We start from the raw sequence: 16,982 nt of genomic DNA, 5'->3' as shown, positions 1-16,982 counted from the left end.
AAACATGCCCACTTATCATATAGTACAGGTATCTGGTTTAACTGAGACTACGCTCTGCACTGCTAAGTTACAAGTTGTGATCACCAAAGTCTGTTCAGTGTCACCTCTCTGAATTTCTTTACGTTCTATGTTGCAGGTCTTTAGATTCTGCACGTTTGAGGTTTTCATCCTAAAATATTTAGATGAATTATTGGATACGCCCCTAATGTCACCAGGTAAGCAGGAGGAAAACATAAGGGCTCCCAGGTAGCACAACACATCTTCAAGCCTTCAAAAACTGGGCTGGAGTCACTGAGGTCACTGCCAGGAAACAGGCCAGGACACAGACCAGACCACAAAAGGCAGCAGAGATCAGCCACAACATTTACACATTACAGTGGTTTCATGTTGTAGGTGATCAGTGTATTTGCACTGAATCAAATCATGCAGCCAAGGGGTAATAAATTCAACTACAAACTGAGTTTCAAATCATGTTACTGATGATTCAGAATGCCTTTCAAACAGGCCACAGATATACAGTGATCAGCCTTTTTACCAGTAAAGGTTGTAATGGCTAATGAGTGTATAATTGCTTCAGACATCAAAGGTTGCTAGTCAAAATAAATGTAGTGTTTCTGCTTAAGAAGAATAGGCCGTGCTGTAGGGAGCCCCTCCAGCTAATTGCAACAGTTTAAGTGGAAGATATCACATGACTCCAAACCGTTCCATTAAGTTTCAAATGTTTGTCTCTAGTTTTATTCAGTTCTGCCAAGTAAGGCCGATCAGATGAACAATCAAGTGTCACTGCTTTCTTTCCAGAGGTAAAGCAGAGTGAAGGAACAGGAGACTGAGACACAGCAGAAGGATGGAGTGTGGACCTGCTTCAGGAGTGTGATCAGGATTCTGAGAGCAGGCCATGTAATAACAAAGATTTGGATTATATATTCTTAGTGGTCTTCTACTGCAGTCAAACACACGCTAAGTTTTCTTCAGGGGAATTATGTTTTTAGCACAATCACAAAAGAAAGCTGAATTTCAAAAGGCTATGATTAACGAATCAATAAAACCCCAATTATAACTGTATTTCTATTCATCTTCAAATGAGGATGAATGAAAATATGCAAGTAAAATGTGCGGAGAGAAGTTTATCTGGGTAACCACACATGCACGTTATAGATGGGAGACAATGCAAGGCCTATTGTTAAACAAAATGTTTTGATTTTGGAGGGAGAAGACATTTTTCTCATGACATGTTTAACACTCAAGTTATTCATTCATTCTATCTTCATGGCTATAGATAGTAGGTCCTTATCTTAACAACAAAAGGGTATTTTTAGTTGATCATAACGCAAACTGAAATGTTTGCAATGATGAATGAAATAAATCTGAGCATGTAGAGTACTAATCGCAGGAGTGTGAATATTCAGCTGTAACACCACAGTCTGACAGTTTGGATCCGTCATCTTTGCTTGGCGCACACATGATGGCATTGTGAAGTTACATTTAGGGAAATTATTCATATTAAAGCAGGCCCAAAATATAGAGAGCAGTAAAAAGGGAGCCTATTTGTCCAAAAGGTTCTTACATTGTCTTGGACAATAAAAACACCAAATGATGAAGCACTAGACAGGATCATATCTGATAGAGTGGGGGAGTCAAAGCCATCAGCAGAGCAGGAAGGCTTCACATGATGGCGCACTCTCTGGATGACACCTTGCCCTGGAGGAAAAATAAAAAAGTTCAACACAAACCAACCTTTTAACATTCTTAAAAGGAGAAATAACTACAGGATTTTTGTTGGATTAGATTTAGCTAGGTTAGCATAATAAACCAGCAACTCAGTGTGTATAAAGAGGCAGGATGAAATTATGGCTAAAAGGTTAACTAACAATAAACTATATGATAAAAGTAACAAAAAACAAAGACAAAGAGAATTAATCAATATAAACATTCAGTTAAACTAGGGGTGGGCGATTTTTCTTTTCCTCGGTAGAAATATAAGACATGGTCGATACAACGTCGATAGAACTCATTCCATCAATATTTGACAGACAACACAAACAGCCAATTATAATGATGCCGCCGAGAACCAATCGCGTGGCTGGAATAGAGTTACAGCCAGGTCAGGTTATGTTGATTTCTCTATTCATATGACTGACAGGTGTGTAATAACTAAAGAAAAAGTTTAAAAGATAATGAATAATCAATTAAACTGATTAAAGTTGAATATATATGACAAATACAGTCCTGAGCTCAGAGTATGAGCCAATATTTGAGGATTAAAAAGTGTATTGAAAAATAACAGTCAGTTAAGTTGACTTGAGGTGGTGAGAAGGATGGCAGTGTAGGCTCTCTGTGCACCAACTTCCCTTGTTACAATCAGGACAGAGGACTGTCTCAAATTAAACATGGTATTAGCTTTATATCTGTGACTTTGAACATGATCTATGCATTGTGCATGAACAGAGAGAGATGTCAATGACCTTTTTTAAAAATTTGAATAAAAAATGCTCACAAACAAGAAAAGTATACTCACTGTCTGTATTTCTTCCTCCTCTTCCTCTCCGTTCTCTACCTCCAGCTGAGTCTTAATTACACTCCTCCTGGCCACCTCCTGCATGACAGACAGACAGTCCACATCACTCAACAGACACACATGAACAGAATCAGCTTTATTGGCCATGTATGCGTACACATACAAGGAATTTGACTCTGTTTTTTACGTTGCTCTCAACGTACATACAGAAATAGAAAAATAAACAAAAAAGCAAGGACAACAAAGCAGAAGAGTTTAAGCTAAAAATGTAACTACGATATATACATTTAAAATCTGAATATACAAATATATATACACAAAAGTATACATATATGAACATAAAAAACACAACAACAATCATTAATATAGCGAGGTGGTCTGTGAACCAAATCAAGGACACGTGAATGTCATGTACTGATCACTTTACCTCGCCATCATTGTTGATCAAAGAAGTCACTATGTCATCTCCTGTGCCCCAGGAAGCCTGGCTCTTCCACAGCAAGTCAGATGGGGGACTGTGGGCAACGCCGGCATCAGCAGACCATACCTGCATACACAGTGCGGTTAAATACATCATGTGATCAAGAGTGCCCAGACTGAAGAACTTGCAACCTCACCCCTAAAAAGGTTTGATGTTATTTGGCTTCAAACAACTAATGCCATTACAGTATTTATAAAAAACAAAACACACTCAGACGTATGCTCACTGCTGAAGTGAGTACAAAACACCACACAAAGCAATATTGGTAAAACAAGGCTCAGTGAATAGATTTTCTCACTCTCTTTGCCAAACCAGAGTGTTTGGCTGCTTAACACCAAACACTATGGTATCTCTGGAGTCGGATCTGCTACATTTTCCTCTCAGAGACACCTGTATCGAGCTAATGACATACGAGAGAAATAATTCTTGGCTAAAATACTCGTATTTGCTTCTTGATGCATTTCTGCAGTAAAGACATCAGGAGACACTTTGGACTCTTGTTTCCTGTTTCCTATTCCCTCTGTGACAGCAGAACTTGTTACATCAGCCTTTAAACCCCTGCAGGTTAAACTAGACTAAACCAACACTTTAAAATTTAGAAACCTTTACCATAGACAGACTTGAAAACGATCGCCAGCCTGATGCAACAGTCTATAAAAGACCATTGTTACACTTGGTGACGTCTACATTCATTGAGAATATTTAATGTAATGAACATGTAATTGTCTCATCATCAAACATAAGATGACCCCACTTTTTTCAACCTAATTTCCAGAAATATTGTCTTATATTCAGGCAAATACAGTATAATTTGTCTTCAAATCAGTGGAGAGCTCTCAGCATAGTTCTCTGTTAATTCATTTTAGGCACTTGGTAGCTGCTGTTCAGCCCGTCACAGTAATGACTCGTCCTCAGAAGCACAGCTAATGGACTGCAGTTTTTAAAGTGTCTCTATGACAAGACTGCAAAGCTTCATCTGCATAAAACAAGTGCATTAACCCCTATATTGAGAAAACACACACACACACACACACACACACACACACACACCTTTGTACTTTAGATTTCTCACCGTGACTGACTGTCCAGCCTTGAGGATAAACTTTGGGGAGAACTTGTAGACAATCTCGTCCCCATCGTCAACCTGTCTCTTCAACCTCCAGTTGCCCAAAGGCTGGTCCTATAAAACACAACCAAGTTTGACTCTTTTCACAACACAAGATCAATTGATGTATACACTAACACACACATCATCTGCATAGACTAGTAATCATCCAGTCTTTTATACCTGCTCAGTATCATTAGTCAGTGTGACTGCATTTCCATCCATGTCAGTGGGTGATATGGTGACTGCTCCACTAGCTGTGGCCTCTTCCGACACTAGCAGCTGGTCCTCTCCTCTTGCCACATCGGACACTTCCTTAGCATCCGCTCTCTTCCTCTTGGATGAGTGCGAGGAAGAAGATCCTGTCTTCCTGGAAACAGTGACTCGAGCTGTTGGGCTGGGGGACAGCTTCAGTCTGAAAGAAGAACAGCAGTCACAGGTGAATTAATGTTAACAAATGTTAGCAGAAAGGAAAGTAACCTACTGCCATTCAAAAGACAAATTGAGAACAGCCACCATTTAAATGACTACTTGTAAAAATAACTCGTCTGTTCTCCATGATTCAAATTAATTAAAAAAAAATGTAAACAACAAAAATAATACAAACATCTTAGGATGAAAAATAGATATTATACAGATAGAAGACTCGGACAAAGATTTCAACTTAGAAAAACAGAAACATTTGAGAGCTCTGGTGATAATAGGCGCTCGCTGGTGTCAACGTGCAAAAAAACAATGGCATCACCATAATTAATAAGTAACGTCTTGCCTCCTGCACACCCGGACCCACTCAGCAGATATCGGTGTTGTTGTGAACACGCCTAACCTGCTCAACTCGTCATATATGATAGGCAAACTCTGAAGAAAGGCCAGACCCAATTGTTTGGACATTCTCCAGAATTCATGTCTAAAAACTGCTTCAGTATGTAGTCATACGTGTTGTACCTGTGCTCCTCTCCCTCCAGCAGTTTCCTGTATGCATTGATCTCCATATCAAGAGCCAGCTTCACATCCAGCAACTCCTGATATTCACTGAGCTGAGTGTTCATCCTCTCTCTCAGTTCACTCATCTCCTGTTCTTTTGCTTCGATGGCATAACGGTGCTTGTCACGCTCTGCTGACAGAATTTCTTCTAGCTCTCTGATACGATCCTCTGAGGCAGCCACCTACAAACACACATATATCAACAACCAACATAATCACCAACTGGTGAAGCAAACTGGCAATGTAACGCTTGAAGCTAAAATCCAGTAATGTACGTTATGTGTGTACAGTACCTGTTTCTGCAGGGCACTCAGCTGATATCCAAGGCTCTCTATTCTCATACGGGACTCCTGCACCTCCTCCCTGGCTGTGCTCACTGCCCTGTCATTCATCTCTGAGGACACTTTGGCATTTTCCAACTAAAGACAGGCCAAGACAGACTATGTGTGAGAGTCAGAGCATCAAAACATAAAGGAATATTATATTATTATAAAATTATTACTCACCTTGGCCTGGAAGGTTTGCTCCAGTTCTTCCTTATAGAGAAAAACTTGCTCGTCATGTTGCTTCCTTAAGTCCTGGTGGGAATCAAACAAACCTGATTAATGCTAATTCTGAAATCGTGCAAATGTTTGGACTAGGGCTGCACGATATAAGGAAAACATGTGATAACCTTGTTGAATATCACGATGACGATATGACTTGCGATAAATAAATAAAAGTATACGGTGTAAAAGTCTTTCTGGTTTGGTTTCACTGCTAACATAAACCCAATACAGTAATTGGTCTATGCAGACACAGTGGGAAAATGTCAAATGCATTATTTCCAACAACATGGTTTTATTGAAGAATTCCACCTGGCTACGTACTAAGGGACCCCGGACATTGCCAAGTCTGGGGCAGATGCCAAGGGAGCCACACACAGCTCCACTAAGTCCCCTTGCAGTGATCGTTTGGGGTCTTTTCATACATGTTTTTACCGGCTGTCAGTAATTTATTGCTCCTCTCTGTGTGTCTATCATTCGCGCTGGGCACTGCGCCAACTGCGTCAAGCCAAACAGAGTGCGCCCCCCTTCTCCGACTCTCCATACATTGACTAAGTTTACTGATCCTGTTGTTTTTACCCAGTCTGAGTGAGAGAGAGTGAGATGGGCTGATGAATGCACTCTCTGCTCTGAGGAAAGATTTAACTCATTAAGAAAAGTATCGATCATTATGTTATGATCAGTGTTAATATTTTTGGCATCATTTCAATAGAGGTCTGCATCTTCACTAGCGTCACGCTTCGTTTACGATTCAGCAGTCACCGATTCTTGATGCAACTCGATGCATTTCAATGTATCACATCCACACTTTTCTATATACGTAAGTGAACATGGCTGCTTTTTCATCAGTTAATAAAATCTGCAACAATGAATCTGCGGGAGGAAATTCTGTCTGCAGGAGTTTTTGTGTGTGTGTGTTTCTGCTCGTCTCTGTCGCTCTTCCACACACAAACTGATAATTACATGTATTTAGTTGTTAATCGATGATGTCGTATCATGCGTCACGTCTCTTGTTGTGTAGCAGGTTTAAACGTGTGTCTTATAAACTCTAGAGCGAATCAAACAAACAAAGTAAATGTCAGAACTGGTTGTTGTTTATTGCTGTCCTGGTCCTGAAGCAGCGGTGGTTATAATTATTCAGCGGTGAAAAAACGCTAAAACAATGAAGGTAGCGGAAACCATGCATCTAAGAATCGAGAAACTTCCACAACTCTACATTTCAAATAAATCAACATTTCAAAACTGTACTGAGTAAGAGACGTCAGCCGAGTCTGAGAGAGAGAGATTCCTCAGATTCTGGGACTATCATAAATACGCTTCACAATTCTTTTATATAATCAACAAACGTGATCACTAGGAGTTCCCACAGTTGAATCTACTCGGGAGGATGCGGAGCGAGATTTGACGGAGCCGCCTCGCAATTCTCTTTCTCTCTCTATTCTCTTCTTCCAACAATGATTCATTGATGGAAAAACCTGTCAATGAATATCTGCTTGATATCTGCTATACAATGTGCCTACTCACATACTCCATTATTGACAATAACTCCTAAATTAATTTAATTTCCATTATGTTACAAACTGTTTATTCTAGTCAATCTTGTAAATACTGTTATTTTGTTGATGTTCTCAATTAGTGGAGTAGTGTGGACAGCAGGAGATAACATAACAAAGTGGTGTTTTTTAACTAAAATGTATTGGTGAGGTACGCAAGTAGTTTTTTAATTTTAAAAGGTCTTTCAGTGATAATTTTCACTAATATGTAAGTTTGCACCAATGTTTCTCATGTTGCAATACTCCAAAAGGGCCATGGTCATGATATTACACTTTAACTTTTACCACAAACATATACGGCTGCTTCTCTAAACTCACCCCCCAACATACCTGTAAAGCTTGCGCCAGTTTGAACTCATAGTCCTGTCTGACTCCAGAATCCACCTCCACGATTCTCTGCTCCTGTCGACGCCGTGAGTCACGCACCTCCTGAACACAAAGACAAACAGCAGGCAATATTTATTGTAATGGTGAACTATTCAGCATTTTTTCTTTTGAGCAGGATTTTTTCATTTCTGCATTGACTGTTATTTAAGCTCATGGATTCATTATTAGAAAAATAAAAGTTGTGGCAGTTACAAACACTTCTTACCTCTTCAAACATGCTCTTCCTGAACTCCAGCTCCTCACTCAGTGATTGACAACGGTTCTCCGAGTCTACACGCATCAGTGTCTCTGCCTCCAGCTGGCGCTTAGCAACAGCATGGCTGTCCTCTGCCTAAATGCCACACAATGGCGTAGGAAATATTAGCACATGAACACATCAAATCAAGTTTGACTAACCGACAGATTTTGAGGAATCTGAGTCACAACCCCACACTGAAAAGTAAACGTAGGTGTGGCAACAACAATCAAGTACATTTATATTAGGGATGTCACAAGAGCCGACACTTCGGTACCAAGTCGATGCAAAAATTCTAAAAACGTCACGGTACGGTACTTAATGTTCAAATATTTTTAGAAAAGAGTGTGTTGAAGTAAATGGGATTTATTGTTTTGTTTACATTTTTTGCCATTGTATCGAGAATAGTGGAAATTTCGGTATCAACTACAACATTTTTGGTATCGTGACATCCCTAATTTATATAAATATCACACTGTACAGGATGTCTCTAATGGGGATCTGGTCTCAGGTGTGTCAAACTGTATATAAGTTTTGAGGCATGTCAGAATCAGACTCGTACTAATACCATGTAAACAGATGTACACGAGAGCACAGGCACATCATTAGCTTGTGTTTATCTGCAATGTTCTTGTGTTGTGAAATGCAGCCTATTAAGGTTTTCTGATGGGTTTACTTCATTGACAGAAGTATAAAAAAGTATTCCTTTTACTTCCATCATTCTGGTGTGTGTGTGAGAGAGAGATTTAAATGTGGTTTCCTGTTTATTTGGTTGGTCTGGTTCATTTGTAGATGTGAGTTGTAGCATTAGACGCAATACAAGAGCTTTGTCCTTCTGCTGTCAGAGTAGTTTGTAAGTTCAATTTTTAGATCCTCTGAAATGTAGGGAAGTGCTCACCACCTTCCTGTTCAAGCACTCAATGATTTCTCAGGCTGTTTAACTCTTTCTAGTTTCTTTCTTCCCTCACATTTTTCCCTGAGTACATAGTGCAGTACACACCTTAGCCAGCAGGCTCTTGACATCAGCCAGCTCAGAAGTCAGAGCAGCATTCTGGCTTACAGCTGTAGAAAGAGCTGCTTCACTCTTGTGAAGCTGGCCTTCCAAACCACTGGCCCTGGAGAGTGCTGCAGCAAGATCACCATCCTTCTTCTTGACACTGGAACACACAGACAGAGGAAGAAGACAGTTATCACCTCCAACTGGACACTGCCCAAAAAGTGACCCTGTTTCCAAATTCTGACATGGTTGGTCCCCAGACAGATTACTAACAATGTGACCTGTGTGTACTGTATCACATTACCTGCGCGTGGCTTCTTCCAGGTCAGCCTGAGCCTTGCCCAGGTCTATCTGGAGCCTGGCTCTCTCTTTAGCAGTGTCGTCCAGAACACGTCGAGCATCAGCTAACTCTGCCTCATACAGAGACTTCAGGCCTGCCACCTACAGAGAAGGAGGACACAAAAATATCATTACTTAATAGCTATTATGGGTGAAAAAGTTTAGTTTGGTTGAATTTACATTTGGATGTTAAACAATAAATAAGCTATATACTAACACTTTATCAAGCCTCAAAAAGGTGTGGAGTTGGATTTGCCATAGGTCCCCATCTGTGTTTTGACCTTAAATTACAGGGAAAGGTTTCTCACACCCAAAGAAAGATCTCAGTCATAAACATGTAACTTAGGTACTCAACTCTGGATAGTTATTTTCCCCAATGGCACCTATACTTGTGCACAAGAAACTTCCGGAGCAATCTGTTGCTCAGGAACATTTCCCAGTGACAATAAACTCTTGAATCAGTTCTCCTGCCTCAATGAACTTATATCATAACTGAAAAGGATTCTCCTACAGAGAAGCTGTGCTTTTGTTTTCCTAAGGGCATCAAAACACAGCTGTTGCTCCAGCATGTCAGAGGAAATGAGAATAAAACTGACATTTATAGTTATTTGTATTGCAACACGTGACAAGAATCTTAAATCACAGGGAAAGAGCCAGGGTTCTATATGAAGGGTTCAGCTTTTACTTTCTGTTGCCCTGTGAGCTTGCGGTTAGGCTTTCCTTTCACGGACTCACATCACATGTGAGCAGATAGAGGGAGCGCAAACAACAATGGCTGAAACCAGAGGACTTGTACTACGAAGCGAGTTTGTTTGTTTTTAGCCTAAATGTCCGCTGATATCCTCCTCCTACTTACGGCTGCAGTGCCAGCGAGACGAGATCAGATGTGATACTCATGGGTACTGCAGCAATAACTAGGAGGAGGATAACATCAGACATTTAGGCTAGAAATATGGTGTAAATGGCACCATTTCTAGTCGAATTTGAATGTCGGGAATAAAGACACTTGGATGACACCACAGGAGCTGTATGGAAGCATTTGATGTTTTTTTGTTGTTTCTTTACGTTTGAAGAAGTGGTCGCCATTTACGTCAATATTGGATTTGGCTGCAACACCATTTACCCCTGAAACTCCAAAAGTGTTTGGTGGACTCAAACACTTCACCCACCCCTCCATCGGCATAGTGATAGAGAAGATAATGAGTGAATTTTCATTTCAACTATCCCTTTAAAGGGAAGGATAAAGTATAAAACTATGTCTGGTTATCCAGACGCTAACACACCCGCTGCATCAATATCAGTAACTCCCATGAATAAAGAAATGTAGATCAATGCAGACAGTCTGTGTTACTCTGAGTATATTGCTCCTACGTGTCAGGTTGGTTATGTTTGGCTCCAGCAGTTGACGAAGGTTTATTATTCCCTTTGATGAGAATCTATATCTTTCATAAAGATACTCATCAAAGTATGTACAAGGATTTGTCTGAAGACACTTGTCCTCCTCAGAGACCCTCTAACAATCCACACCCAGCTCGACCGGATCTTTTTTTTTTTTGCTCCAAGTTATTCTCTATAAACGGCGACGTCATGTTCCAAGGCAATTGATTGGTCAGTGGGCTGAGATTTTATAAGGGTTGATCTCTTAACTTAACCTGCTCCACAGGACAAGCAACCGCTCAGCATAAATTACCATGGTGATTTTCCCCTGATAAGAAGTGAGCAAGGTTCTCAGGATCGGAAAACTGGAACTCAACCTGAAGTTACCCTGATGAGCAAATGTGGCTTCGTAGTACAGGGCCCAGCTAGGACCAGACTGTCTGTAAACACCACACGATCATGTCATGACTATGCTAGTGTATTACATCACCTAGTGAGATTTAGCAAGTTTCCAAGCCGGACATATTTATTCTTCATTGAAAGTACTTCGGCTCCAAAACAGTTTTCAAAAATGGACATATATTGATTTTGGTCCGAGCCACACTTTCTCACGCCAAAACAGGCTGAATGACAACAAGCTCAATTGTGACCAAGATGGCTGTTGAAAAACCACTATAATTTTGTGGGTGAAATCATCAACAATTAGATTTTGTAGTTTGTACTACAATAGGAAAATATATTCTGACGATTCAAACACTTGGGCGGGATCAGCCACTCCTACTGCCTTGGTTCAATTCATTTTCACTCATCTGCGAGCGCGCGCGCGCGCACACAAACACTCCCTAACTTTAACAACATCAAGCTCGTATTTAAAGTTACTGAAACACGATGTAAAGTAAAGTTAATGTCGCTAGTCCCCGTTGGCTGATTTCATTGTGAAGCACACTATGAAAATTATAGGTAATATTTGTTAATAGGCGCGAACCACCACGTAGTGAAAACGACTAACTGCACACGAGCACACGAGCACTACTATCAATGCTGTGTATCATGGCAGCTCTACTCAAACTGGAGCGTATAACTGAACCCCGACTATTTCCAGACGAACTTGAAGTCACTTTACATGTTTTACGCCCAGTTGTTACTTATAATAAATAGTTTTGTATTACTTCGAGTCGGTAACTGAACGTGGGTGTGTTGTTCAGACACAGTCACTGTTAATGCTGCGCTTGGTGACCTGACCGCTGCGCGAGGACCAGGGCGAACACTTTCTACTATTTTGGTTGGACTCACCTCTCTAGTAGTCACCTCCTCTTTCTCGGACACTTTGACGATCAGCCGGTCATTCTCCAGCTCCAATGACCGGACTCGGTCGATGTAGACGGCGAGTCGGTCGTTCAGGTGCTGCAGGTCTTGTTTCTCCTGCAATCGAGAGATCCGGGTCGGGGAGAGAGGAGTAGAGGCCGCCGGCCGGCCAGCTTCACGACTTGGAGTTGCAGTCGCCATAATGGTTCTTTCGATAATCCCGAGTTTGCTTCACCGCTAAAAGCGCAAATAGAAAACAAGCTTATCCGCGGTTTTCGTTGAATGCGAACAAATAAACGGCGTATCTCCTAAACTGACGGTGTCTTTCAATGAGTCGCAGGACCATGCAACGCCTCAGACAGTTGCATGAAACAAGGTTGTGATTCCAAGATGGCCGACACCGCTATCAAGACCGCGCCAAAAGCACAGAGCGCTTCCTGACTCGCAATGGCTGATGGGAGAATGGTGAGCAAGGGAGACGGACCTCTTTCAAAAAGCCACCGGTCCTGTGTGTTACTGTTCGATGTGATACACGAGCCACTGGAACCAAATGCTTATTAAAAACAATACCGTTTACATGTATACAAACAGGAACAGGCTATGTTTATTTAACACTGCACATGTCAAATGATCCATCCAGATTTTAAACTTTTATAGGGAAATGTCAATATCTAATTTTAAGTTTATCTTATTAAACAATTTATTATCAGATTTTTTCCCCCATTATTTGTGACACAAACATGTAGAATGACAGAAATGGTTATTGTCAACAATAAGAATGATCCATGTATTGTCTGCACCCTTTATAGTACTGATTATTTATTTATTATCGACTGGCAAACTCCTCTAGTATTACAACACCTGCTGACCCGAGCTCCCAAAGGTATACCAAACAACGTTCCCCCCTGACTCCTCCAGAAGGACACGTACATTTCTGAAGCATGTGTTTCTTGGACAAAATAAATCTTTTTTTTCTTTTTTATGATGATGAAATCAAAATAAAAATGTGCTGTTAACTATTACTGACATACTCTTCCATTACTGACAATGACTCCTCAATTAATTTACTTTCCATTATGTTACAAACTGTTTCTTTTAATCAATGTTGTAAATACTGTTATTTTGTTGATGTTATCAGTTACACGTGGCATCTATTGCACTTCTGTCCGTCCTGGTAGAGGGATCCTTCACATGTGTCTCTCTCTGAGGTTTCTATGTTTTTTCCCCTGTTAAAGGTTTTTTTTAGTAGTTTTCCTTACTCTTGTTGAGGGTTAAAGGCAGAGGACCTTGTTAAGCCCTATATAGAAATTGTGATTTGTGAATATGGGCTATACAAATAAAATTTGATTGGTACTTGTCCCCTAACTATCTGGTTCAACCAGTGGGGCCCCAGACGGCATTTTTGCCAGGGTCCACTAGTCCAGTCACGAAACCACATTTAATTTCATTAGATCCCGATTTTTATTTGGATCTGCACTGAATTGCTTATGCTCATATATATCCGTCCCCCAAACAGGCCTGATATTTTTCAGGTGCAAACACCTTAGGGAAATTATCAGAATTATCTGAAAAGATTTGATAAATACGTTGTCGTTTATTGCTTTGATAACTTAATGTAGGTGATGTATGATGTCATGAAAACTACCAGAGCCAACATCACTGAAATGCCTTGACCTTAATTCAAAATTCCACTTCACTCTGCTCAGTTTGCATAATATATTTGACTTTTCACACACACTGTCCTAAATGGAGTTATGTCTTCTTCAAATCTGTATGACGTTAAAATATATTAGGAGAGGAGAGGAGTTTGATGTCTTTTCAAAACGATCATATATACAGCCGTCCACTGTGGGTATGGATCAAAAGAGGTACAACAAACATTTGCAACTGCTCAAGTACTGTATGTATGCCAGTTCATTCCCTTTGTTCCACGTCAGATGTTCTGCTTTTGTACTGTGTGTTTTCCCAGTTGTCTGTTTACCTGCCTTGTATCTTGTAAATAAATAGGTGGTCTGACTGTAGGCCTGTTTATGCCTTAATAAAATATCCTCAATGAATCTGCTTGTCTTTGAGTCTGCATATAGGTCCTTTCCCATGTGTTCATATCAGCCATGACACATGTGTAACATTGCAAAAGTAACAGAGCATAAAAAAAGGCACAGGTTACAGTGTGAAGATTAACTGCACCCCATGGAGGTTTCATCATAGTTCAATAAGGAAACTTTGATCCCGTTTATCATAGGGCCAACAACAAACAAAGACCAACGTCCATTCTTACATTAACACTTAAGCACAATTTAGAGTATCCAGTTAACCTAAGCTGCATGTCTTTGGACTGTAGGAGGAAGTCCAGAATAGCTAGAGAAAACCTACACAGACACAGGGAGGACATGCAAACTAAAGAAAAAAAGTCCCTCGTCGACAATCAGGTTTGAACCCAGAATTGTCTCGTCATTCCTCTGTACCACCCTACTTACAAAATGACACATGACAATTAATTTTGTATTAATTCTGATATATATTAGAGTGAGCCAGCAGAACCTATGTGAGCAACATAACTGTAAGTCCACAGACATCAACTCATTCTGGATCTCTCATTAGCCATCTCATTGTGTTATGATAAAGTTGGGTGTCAATGAGGATAAGCTCGAGAAAGCTTTAATCTCTTAACGAATACACTTGTAGGCTTAACAATCACTAAGCAGATGGTGCGTACATATGGTCAACAGTTCAGTTTTTTTTACATATCTGTACAATGAGTCTTGATGGCTTTGGCATAATATGGGGTGGTTACTGATACCTGATGTGAATGGTAATAAAAGGTGTAGCCAAGAAAGTTCAACAGAAAAGGTCCTTTCACACTTACACTTTACAAGAGAACTGAGTATACTCCCTTGTTCAATGTCAATAAAATGTTAAATGATTCGATAGAGTACCATCTGACAATAATTCTGATATTTTTATGTCTAAGTTGTGTTGTAGTTGTTTGAAGCAACATAGGCAGGAACACAGAGACACAAAGGATAATGCATTGGAGATACTTCAATAAATGAACAAAGGCGGGCTTTCAGGTTGATAAACAAGAATTGAGACAGGCAAGCAGGACACTAAACACATCAACAGTAAACACACAGGGAAATACACTAAACTGAACCAATGAGGAGGAACTCCGAGGTTGCGTCTGATGCCAATCATTCTCTTTTTCCCTGCACTTCCCAAAAGAGGAGTTGAGGGAAGGTGAGAGGATCTCCAAAAATATTTAAAAGAAATGAGAAATTCTATAACAATGTTACGTCTAACAATGCATCATCTGTCCGATTTTCTTTGTCCCCACACAACCTCTAAGGTGCTTAAAACAGATTAGAGACAGCATCATCTTAGACAGGCAATTTACAGCCCCACAGGACACACTGAGACATTGTTTTTTTCTTTGCTTGTGAACTACTTCCTGTATGTGCCTCAACCACAGCCAGGTATACAAGGAGTCACAAGTCACTGGTGCATTTGTTTTGGAAGTCGACGTGTGGAACCACTGGTCTAGGGCAATCTGTGTAGAGGTCATTTTCTCTGTGCCATTAATTACATCTGTCAAATAATTAGAACTCACCACTTACACAATGTAACAAATACAAAACATATGGTGTCAAATACAATGTTTTGTTCTTTCAATTGAAGGTTGTTCTTTGGAATTGACTCACATTTCAGGCCTTTTATTCATTTTTTTGTTCTGTAAATTTTATTGTCATGTTTTATCTGTCCTATTCAGTTTTTCACTTCTCTTTTTTTTTTTCATTGTCCAATCTTTTAACTACAAATTTTTTTTATCTGATTGTCTTGTTTGTGTGTTTCTTTTACATTTTCTTACTGCGTTTTACGTTATAGGTAAAAAAGAAACAGAAATGTTTTTTACATGACAGCTCACTAATGAAGGGTGTGCTGACTTTTGTTGCAGTGGATTGTAACATGTGGAGCTTTCATTCTAGTTTAATTAGTCAAAACATGTCTATAGACAATACAGAAAGTGGAAATAGCACTTTAGACAGGGCAGCTTTTCCTGCTCCCCTCCATTTCTTCCTTTGCTCTCTCAGCAAGGTCATGAATTCCTTTATCCTACCCCGTCCCTCCATCTCTCGTCCACCCCCGTTTTTCCTGAATGTATGCTTCTCTTCATTCATGCATTTTCTATAAAGCCGTGCACTTTCTGCTGCACTATCGGGCTTGTCTTGAGAAAAGCAATGATTTCATTGGAAAATATGTTTTCATTGATGACAAAATAGATTGTACTCAGATGTCTCTATGAAGTCAAAGATTTTTAATGCTAACAGAGAGGCCTTTAGCGGAGCCTGATGGTGTAGCTTCCCTGAAACACTGATTAGTTATTATAGTGATCAGTCTTCAGTTCAATGTCTTGCCAGTTCAAACTGGTATGAACAGCTAAGTTGTTTCTGTGGCTTTCACTGTCCTTCAATTTATGAGCTTTGGGTAAGTAAGTTACCACTTATCAGAGCTGAGCTGACAACAGTGCATTAACCAAGGATGTAAAAAGCTGCTTTAGCTTTTTTTTTGCTTTCGGTGTCATCAGTTCATCTTGAAGATTCATCTTTTAAGATTTGTTACCTGCACGATGAATTAACATTTTCACCTGAGTCAGTTTGTTGGTTTCTTTGTTTATTTGACAGCAGAATTGTGCATAGGGTACTGAGCCAATTCTCACCGGACCTGGTGAGTGGATGGGGTCATATAGGTAGGGCGAGAAACTTTTGGTTGGGATCTGGCAACAGGAGGGAATCTGGAAAGTTTTTATAATTCTCATTAACATTGTGAAGAAGGGCACTTTTCGACAAAGTCCTCAATTTCAATAAATAACATTTGGACCTTGATGTAAGAATGAGACACGTTTCGAAGATTTTGGTGCAGATTGTCAGACTACTTTCTTTTTCATTTTATTGTTTTAAATAAGCTGGACATACCATTTGGACTTAAAAACAGAATTCGAGTTGGTACATTAGTTTTACAAACAAAGTATAAACAACTACTCCTTATCCGTTTTTTCAAAACACAGCTTTGGTGCTTGGATCCGTAATGAACCAACAGTACCTCCTCCTCGCCAGCAGGGGACACTGTTGTACATATTTTGCAGAAATGTCTTCCGGGTCAGC

General features: G+C 40.0%; 1 protein-coding gene across 1 annotated transcript; it reads right to left on the bottom strand.

Moving 5' to 3' along the window:
* Positions 1–707: 707 nt before the first annotated feature.
* lmnb2 (lamin B2) lies at positions 708–12,257 on the bottom strand. The gene is made up of 13 exons (XM_035176208.1): positions 11,812–12,257; positions 9,107–9,243; positions 8,806–8,962; positions 7,776–7,901; positions 7,514–7,612; positions 5,592–5,663; positions 5,379–5,504; positions 5,047–5,267; positions 4,285–4,516; positions 4,069–4,176; positions 2,943–3,062; positions 2,516–2,593; positions 708–1,698 (listed from the first exon to the last, which is right to left on the bottom strand). Exons 1-13 carry the CDS (start codon positions 12,022–12,024, stop codon positions 1,663–1,665), a joined length of 1,725 nt encoding a protein of 574 aa, XP_035032099.1. The 5' UTR covers positions 12,025–12,257; the 3' UTR covers positions 708–1,662.
* Between the last annotated feature and the right edge of the window lie 4,725 nt (positions 12,258–16,982).

Source organism: Hippoglossus stenolepis, chromosome 14 (assembly GCF_022539355.2).
Source record: "Hippoglossus stenolepis isolate QCI-W04-F060 chromosome 14, HSTE1.2, whole genome shotgun sequence".
NCBI classification, from domain to species: domain Eukaryota; kingdom Metazoa; phylum Chordata; class Actinopteri; order Pleuronectiformes; family Pleuronectidae; genus Hippoglossus; species Hippoglossus stenolepis.
The sequence above is the reverse complement of the archived record's forward strand: the minus strand, read 5'-3'. Positions and strand labels throughout refer to the sequence as shown.

Excerpts from the sequence above, each read along its gene's own strand:
- lmnb2 (XM_035176208.1), bottom strand. The coding sequence starts at position 12,024 with ATGGCGACTGCAACTCCAAGTCGTGAAGCTGGCCGGCCGGCGGCCTCT. Across the intron at positions 7,902-8,805 it reads TCAAGAGCCTGCTGGCTAAG|GCAGAGGACAGCCATGCTGT; the intron begins GTGTGTACTGCA and ends TGTGGCATTTAG. Across the intron at positions 2,594-2,942 it reads TGATCAACAATGATGGCGAG|GAGGTGGCCAGGAGGAGTGT; the intron begins GTAAAGTGATCA and ends TCTGTCATGCAG.